Source organism: Notothenia rossii (assembly GCF_949606895.1).
Source record: "Notothenia rossii genome assembly, chromosome: 1".
Lineage (NCBI taxonomy): Eukaryota > Metazoa > Chordata > Actinopteri > Perciformes > Nototheniidae > Notothenia > Notothenia rossii.
In genome coordinates, this window is record NC_136912.1 from 26,508,622 (window position 1) to 26,516,834 (window position 8,213).

An 8,213-nucleotide genomic window follows, 5' to 3' on the forward strand; every position below is an offset into this window, starting at 1 on the left:
CAGATATAGGAAAACTGAACCAACTGTCCACCTGCTCTCTTTTAGAGATCACCAGAAGGCCTATTCCTTGGCATTGAGAGCAACCAGGTCAGCTTACTACTCCAATCTGATTAAGAAAAATCGTAACAAACCCAAGCACCTATTCTCCACAATACATTGGTTGCTCAAGTCCAGTGATCCCTCATCAATTACTCCTACAACTGATGACTGCAACCGATTTATGGAACTTTTTAAAACAAAAATTGAAAACATCAGGCTTAACATCGCCAAAGCCTCCTCAAACCAACCTGTCCCTCCCCAACATCCTGTACTTGCTCCATCAAATGCACCAACCCTTCACGGACACCACGCAAGCTGAGCTTTAAAAAATCATCTCAGCAATGACCTCATCTAACTGCGACCTTGATCCTATCCCCACCTCCCTACTGAAAACCTGCTCTCCATCCATTATTCCAACTGCCACCATCATAATTAACAAATCCTTGTTGAGTGGTGAGGTCCCCCCTCCCTCAAGCTGGCAGACCTGTCCTGAAGAAGCACAACCTGGATCCTGAGGTACTCACAAAATACCACCCCATCTCAAACCTGCCTTTTCTTGCAAAAGTTCTGGAAAGATTCTCCATACTCATGAGCTCTATGAAAATTTCCAGTCTGGTTTCAGACCAGACTAGCATTGAAACAGCTCTGGTCAGGGTTCTAAATGACCTGCTGATGGCGGCTGACTCTGGTTCCCCAAGCCTACTCATCTTGCTGGACTTAAGTGCAGCATTTGACACTGTTGACCATCGCATCATGTGTCGGCGACTCCAGGAGGTGGGAATCACTGGAAAGGCTCTGGACTTTTTCCACTCGTACCTCACAGGAAAACAGGAATATGTCCGTCTTGCAAAAAGCACCTCCGACACACACTGTGTCACCTCTGGTGTACCCCAAGGGGCAGTCCTTGGGCCACTGCTCTTTTTAATTTACATGTTGCCCCTGTGACAAATACTGAGGAGCCATAACATCAGCTTCCACACATATGCCGATGACACACAGATTTATTTCCAAACTGCCCCGGATAAACATCTGGCACTTTCAAATGTCTCAAGATGCCTGGAACACACACACCACTGGATGAGCAACAACTCCCAACTGAATAGCAGCAAATCAGAGGCCAGTCTGATTGAATCTCCACATCAAATACAAAAAACTGATATCCCTCATATCAGCATCAATGGCCACTCCATTCCCCTCTCCCCCTTGTAACGACCCTAGGAGTGAAACTGGACTCATCCCTTTCATTCCAAGCACACATAAAGACGGTCTGCCAAGCCTCATACTACCACCTGAGGAACATCTCCAAAATATGACATTCCCTCACCAAACCGGACGCAGAAAAACTGGTCCATGGCTTCATCACCTCCCGCATTAATTACAGCAATTCTCTGCTTGCAGGCCTTCCAGCAAAAAGCACTCAGAGACTACAATATGTACAAAACTGTGCCGCCCGGATACTCACAAAAACACGCAAATCAGAGCACATCACCCCCATCCGTCACTCCACTGGCTCCCTGTAACACACCGGATCAACTATAAAGTCCTCATAATGGTCTTCAACGCCATCAACCACACTGGCCCCACCTACCTACAGGAACTGCTAACCAGAAAACATTCCCATACCTCACGCACACTCAGGTCAGACAGCTCCAATCTTCTGGCTGTTCCGCGGACAAAACTGGTCAGCATGGGAAACCGTGCTTTCTCCTCCCTGGGTCCAAGTCTGTGGAATCAGCTTCCAGAGAACATACCGACCTCTGCATCACTCTCAGTTTTTAAGAAATGCCTCAAGACCCACTTGTTCCACACCACATTTTACTGAGTGTCCTTTACTTTATTTATTTATTTTAAACCTTTTATGCTCGCTTTATTTTTTATATTGCCATATTTTATCCAATATGCTCCTTTAGATATATATATTTGTTTTCCTTATAGCTTTGTGAAGCACCTGGAGATGACGTTGTCTTTAAAGTGTGCTATATAAATCAAATGTATTATTATTATTACATCCATCAAATAAAACTCTAACATATGTTGTTTGATTTCCCTAGAATAATTTCATTGTCAAGCGTTAAATAACAATTACACATAATAAATGTGTGTGATCATCTGCTCAGAAAACAGATTCATTACTTCAGATGAATGTTGTTTGTCACACATTTCTTTTAATTAAAATCAAACCCAATTTAATGTAATGATATGCTGTCTTTATGTTATCTTTTTGAAATAGAGAATAGCTTCTGCCTGCTTCAGATACATTTGTGAAACTCTTAATTATCCTGCAGTATGTTTTTAAGACGAGTTTTGTTTTAGTTTTTACAAGTCGGACCATACTTTATTTTACATTTGACTAAACAGCTCAAATCTTTTAGGGGAGCCTAAACAGTACCGTGTGTCACGGTTTGTGAAACAAGCAGGCCAGGTAAGAATTTAACTAAACCTGGTTTCTCCATTGCCCTCTGGTGTGCCTCAGCCCGAACAGCCTCTCGCTGCTGACCCCTGGACGCTCCCAACCATCGACTAGAGCAGACAGCCAAAGCAACGGTTAACTCCAATATCTCTTGCTCGAAAGGATCTGCTGGGCCCATATTTCGGGTCGGTTCATACTGTCACGGCTTGTGAAACAAGCAGGACCCAAATGCAGATATAAACTGAAAACTTCCTTTATTTCAAGGCTATGATCTATATAGACAATGACAAAACAGAACACTCACCGCAGAACTAGTCAGGGAACAAGACGAACCGACCAAGACAGACAAACAACCCAGAACTTAAATACACACCAGACTCAATCACACAATAAGACACAGGTGAGGAGGGAGGAGAAAACACAGGGGCCCAGGTGAACATAATCAGACAATTAGACACACCAGGGAAACTAATGACAAGAGGAAAAACACAGGGGAAAGGACCAGACAATAACCCAAAGGAAAACATGACATGGAAAACAGCAAAAACACCCAAACCTACAAAACTATAAACGTGACATAACATGAGAATCGTGACATAACCCCCCCCCCCCCCTCAAGGGACGGATTCCAGACGTCCCAAAAAAACAAAAATCCAGCAGGGTGGGTGGAGGGGGTCTGGAGGACGGGTGGAGGGCGGACGGCCCGGGGGCAAGGCAGAGTTCAAAAAAGGGGAATTCGGGCGGACGGCCCGGGGGCAAGGCAGAGTTCAAAAAGGGGAATTCGGGCGGACGGCCCGGGGGCAAGGCAGAGTTCAAAAAGGGGAATTCGGGCGGACGGCCCGGGGGCAAGGCAGAGTCCATGGAGGGAATCTCGGGCGGACGGCCCGGGGGCAAGGCAGAGTCCGAGGAGGGGTGAAGACCAGACAGCTCCGGAGGCCGGTCAGGAGCCGGTGTTGGCAAGATCCCCCATGGAAGAGGACACAGGACCGGCAGGACCCCCGGCAGGAGAGCAGTCGGCGGGACCTCCAACGGCACAGGACATGGGGTTGGCAGGACCCCCGGCAGAAGAGCAGTCTGCGGGACCTCCAACGGCTCAGGACATGGGGTTGGCAGGACCCCCGGCAGAAGAGCAGTCTGCGGACCTCCAACGGCTCAGGACATGGGGTTGGCAGGACCCCCGGCAGAAGAGTAGTCTGCGGGACCTCCAACGGGACCAGACATGGAGTTGGCGTCGGACGGACAGCCATCAGGACACGGGGAGCTGGCGTCGGACGGACAGCCAACCGGAGACGAGGTGCTGGAGTCGGCCGGTATGCTGACAGGACACGGGGAGCTGGCGTCGTACGGACAGCCATCAGGACACGGGGAGCTGGCGTCGGACGGACAGCCAACCGGAGACGAGGTGCTGGAGTCGGCCGGTACGCCGACAGGACTCGGGGAGCTGGCGTCGGACAGACAGCCAACCGGAGACGAGGTGCTGGAGTCGGCCGGTACGCCGACAGGACTCGAGGAGCTGGCATCGGCCGATGAGTCAGCAGGTGACGAGGAGCCGGAGTCGGGGCCATGGTTACTGGAGCCGGCACTGAAGCCGGGACCATGGCTGTAAGGTCCGGTTCTGGGGCCAGAAACATGGCTGTAAGGTCCGGTTCTGGAGCCGGAAACATGGCTGTAAGGTCCGGTTCTGGAGCCGGAACCATGGCTCTTGGGGCTTGAGCTGCTAGCTTGGCCTTGCGACTCCTCCTCTTAGCAGCCGCCTGAATACTCCGTGGACCTCCATAAGCCAGACGAGTTCCAGAATATGACTCCTGGACAGGAGCAGGAACTGGGGCAGAAGCACGGGTTGACTTCAGCCGGAACCCACCAAGGCGTATGGTGCCAGGTTGGGAATTGGGAGACATGGAGCTAGCATGCCTGCGGCTAGCAGGCCGGGAATGACACACTGAGAGGAAGTCCAAAATCCAGCCAGGTAAGAATTTAACTAAACCTGGTTTCTCCATTGCCCTCTGGTGTGCCTCAGCCCGAACAGCCTCTCGCTGCTGACCCCTGGACGCTCCCAACCATCGACTAGAGCAGACAGCCAAAGCAACGGTTAACTCCAATATCTCTTGCTCGAAAGGATCTGCTGGGCCCATATTTCGGGTCGGTTCGTACTGTCACGGCTTGTGAAACAAGCAGGACCCAAATGCAGATATAAACTGAAAACTTCCTTTATTTCAAGGCTATGATCTATATAGACAATGACAAAACAGAACACTCACCGCAGAACTAGTCAGGGAACAAGACGAACCGACCAAGACAGACAGACAACCCAGAACTTAAATACACACCAGACTCAATCACACAATAAGACACAGGTGAGGAGGGAGGAGAAAACACAGGGGCCCAGGTGAACATAATCAGACAATTAGACACACCAGGGAAACTAATGACAAGAGGAAAAACACAGGGGAAAGGACCAGACAATAACCCAAAGGAAAACATGACATGGAAAACAGCAAAAACACCCAAACCTACAAAACTATAAACGTGACATAACATGAGAATCGTGACACCGTGTCTGAAAAAAATTGGTAATGGAGTTTAGAGGGAAAAGCTGCAAGTCTTGGCCACAATTGAAGAAATGTTTTTGACATTGCCCTCATAATGCACCATAAACAGATAAATTGTGTCTTGCTGAAACTAAATCTCTTTATTTCTGGTTTTTGCTCTGAGAATCATCTGAAAACGATCTAAATAACAACACCAGCCCACCAGTTGTGTACATACGCAATCTCAAAGCCTCTTATTTCTAACAGAGAATTATTTAACTAGTCTCCTTCTATTAATTATCCTTCTGTCCCTGCTTTAGTTGATGTTTCTCCATCTGTACAAGCAGCAGTTATTTGGCCACCTGGCTTGGGCAGCATAGTGTGTGAGGAATAGACAAAACTCTCAAATGTAACAAAGTTGAATTCTGCCCCATGCAGTTTACTCCCTCATGTATTATTCAAATTAGTACTCTATAAAAAAATACTGAAGAAACTATCATTTGTTGGAGCGGTGGTTCATCGAACATCCCCATGTGGTGTGAACATTTTAAACACTTGATCCAGCAGGCCGTTTAACGTTTTATTCTCAAATGATGGTTGACAAAGGTTTTGCTGCTTTGGATGATTTTATCTAAATAAAAGGGAATATTTACAAACTATTAGTAGTCTTACAATAACCACAATAATAATAATGATAAATAAGGTTCAGTATTCCACTTACATCATTTCATGCATCCACAGGATTAAACTATTTTCTTTAAACATAGTGTAACGTCCACCCGGACGTGTCGGAATGACGAGTGAAGCGTTCTCAAGTTAAACAGGTTTATTAACAACCAACGGCTCTCATCCGTCCTTTCTCACTCTCTCTCCTCTCGCGCCAACCTCTCACTCACCTGCACGCGCCCACACAGACACACACACACACCAAACCCTCTGCTCCCCAACCCCGCCCCTACCTGCTCTCCTCACAGAAGCCTGACACAAACAGTTAACAGAACACTTGAACAATAAATGCAGATCGCTACATTGCCCCCCCCTTACTAAGTCCCTCGCCCCGAGGGAATGCATAAAAAGTCTCTGAGGTGGCCCGGGGCTCTTCTTGGTCTCTGAGGCCGCCTTGGAGTGAACACAGGCGGCTGCGCTTGCCGGCTTGAAACATCCTGTCCCGGAACAGGGGGTGAGTTCGGGGGTGGGGGTGAATGTGGGGGGTCAGCAGGGGACACAGTCAGTGAATCGGGGGAAGTGACTGTCTGGTTTCTCCTAGACGATGCTGGGGGTCTAGGCCGCGGATGTGCATCGCCTCTGTATGGGGCCAGCCGGTCCCTGTGGAGGGCCACCCGTCTCCCTCTAGGCGGCAGCTGGACCCTATAGACCACCTCTCCCAGCTTTTCCAGCACCTCACAAGGGCCCACCCAGTGACAGTCCAACTTAGGGCACCGGCCCTTCTTTCTTCTTGGACTATACACCCACACCAGGTCCCCGGCCTTGAAGTCCCCCCCTCTAGCCCTCGTGTCATAGTTTCTTTTCTGTCTCATGCCCGCCTTCTGCAGCTGATCGCGGGCAAAGGCATGTGCTGACTCCATTCTATCCTGGAGCCTCCTGGCATATTCCGGTCCCGGAGGAACCGCTGGTGTGTCGGGGGGTCGGCCAAAAGCCATTTCTGCTGGTGTCCGCAGCTCTCGCCCCAGCATGAGCAGGGCCGGTGTGCATGAGGTGGACTCCTGCACAGCCGATCTGTAGGCCCAAAGAACAAGAGGGAGGTGCATGTCCCAATCACGCTGATGCTCCGCGGTGAGGATAGCGAGTTGTTTTCCCAGAGTCCTATTGAACCGTTCGACCAGTCCGTCACTCTGCGGGTGCAGAGGAGTAGTCCGCGTCTTTTGCATGCCCAGCCGGTCACACATAGCGGCGAACACCCTCGACTCAAAGTTTCTTCCTTGGTCGCTGTGAATGACCTCGGCCGCTCCAAATCTGGCAAACATGCCCTCCACCAGGGCACCTGCAACGGTCACCGCCTCCTGGTCTGGTATAGCATACGCCTCTGGCCATTTTGTAAAATAGTCCATGGCGGCCAGGACGTAACGTTTCCCCTTCTCTGTGCACGGGAATGGGCCCATTATGTCCACCGCCACCCTCTCCATCGGGGCCCCCACCGCTAGCTGCTGAAGCTGGGCACGTGACTGATCAGTGGGACCTTTGTACGCCGTACAAAGGTCGCAGCGGCGGCAGAAGTCCTCAACATCTCTCCTGAGCTGGCCCCAGTAACAGCTTTGGCGGAGTCGACGCAAGGTTTTGGAGACCCCAAAGTGTCCTGCCCCAGTAGTTCCATGGGAGGCCTTAAGCACTTCTTCCCTCAGCGCCCTGGGGACCACCACCTGCCACCTCTCCTCCCCCGTTGCAGGCTCTTTCCAGGCTCTCTGCAGCACTCCATCCTTCGTCCGGAGAGCCTCAAACTTTGCAACCAGTCCTTTGGTGGCAAGCGAGCACCCAGCAACTTCATTCCACAGTGGCTTTTGTCCTGACTCCACCCACCTCAGCACTGGCTGTAGGTCAGCATCCTCTTCCTGCCGCGCTCTCCATTCGGGTGAGTCGATGACCCGTGCACCTCGGCAGACCGGCTCGGCTGGTTTATGCCTGTGGTCTCGCTCCTCCTCTGCACAGAGCTCCTTTTCTTGGTCCTCTCTCTTTTCACAGTACCGACAGCCGCTGGGAGCACAGGGGCGCCGGGACAGGGCGTCAGCGTTGGTATGGCGAACCCCCGCCCTGTGCTCCACTGTGAAGACGTACGGCGCCAGTCCTTCTAGCCAGCGTGCAATCTGTCCCTCGGGCTCCTTGAAGGACATCAGCCACTGGAGGGCTGCGTGGTCAGTCCTCACTGTGAAGGACAGGCCACACAGGTAGTACCTGAAATGGCTGATTGCTCTCACAATTGCCAGCAACTCTCTGCGTGTCACACAATAGCGCCGTTCAGCTTTGTTGAAGGTTTTGCTGAAATACGCCACCACTTTTTCCCCCCCAGGCCCCACCTGGCTCAACACCGCCCCCATCCCGACGTCACTGGCGTCCGTATCCAGGACGAACGGTAGGCTGAGGTCTGGGGGAGTGAGGATGGGAGACTCCGTCAAGGCCTTCTTTAAAGAGCTGAAGGCCAGCTCACACTCTGGAGTCCAAGCAAAATCACAGTCTTTCTGTTGCAGGCGGAACAGGGGTGCAGCTATGCAAGAGAAGCCACG

General features: G+C 50.9%; 1 protein-coding gene across 1 annotated transcript; it reads left to right on the forward strand.

The window, feature by feature from the left end:
- The first annotated feature begins 2,498 nt into the window (after positions 1-2,498).
- Positions 2,499-4,991, forward strand: LOC307012804 (uncharacterized protein). Its single transcript, XM_079639987.1, has 2 exons — positions 2,499-4,056; positions 4,090-4,991. Exon 1 carries the CDS (start codon positions 3,669-3,671, stop codon positions 4,053-4,055), a length of 387 nt encoding a protein of 128 aa, XP_079496113.1. The 5' UTR covers positions 2,499-3,668; the 3' UTR covers position 4,056; positions 4,090-4,991.
- Positions 4,992-8,213: the final 3,222 nt, after the last annotated feature.

Excerpts from the sequence above, each read along its gene's own strand:
- LOC307012804 (XM_079639987.1), top strand. The coding sequence starts at position 3,669 with ATGGAGTTGGCGTCGGACGGACAGCCATCAGGACACGGGGAGCTGGCG.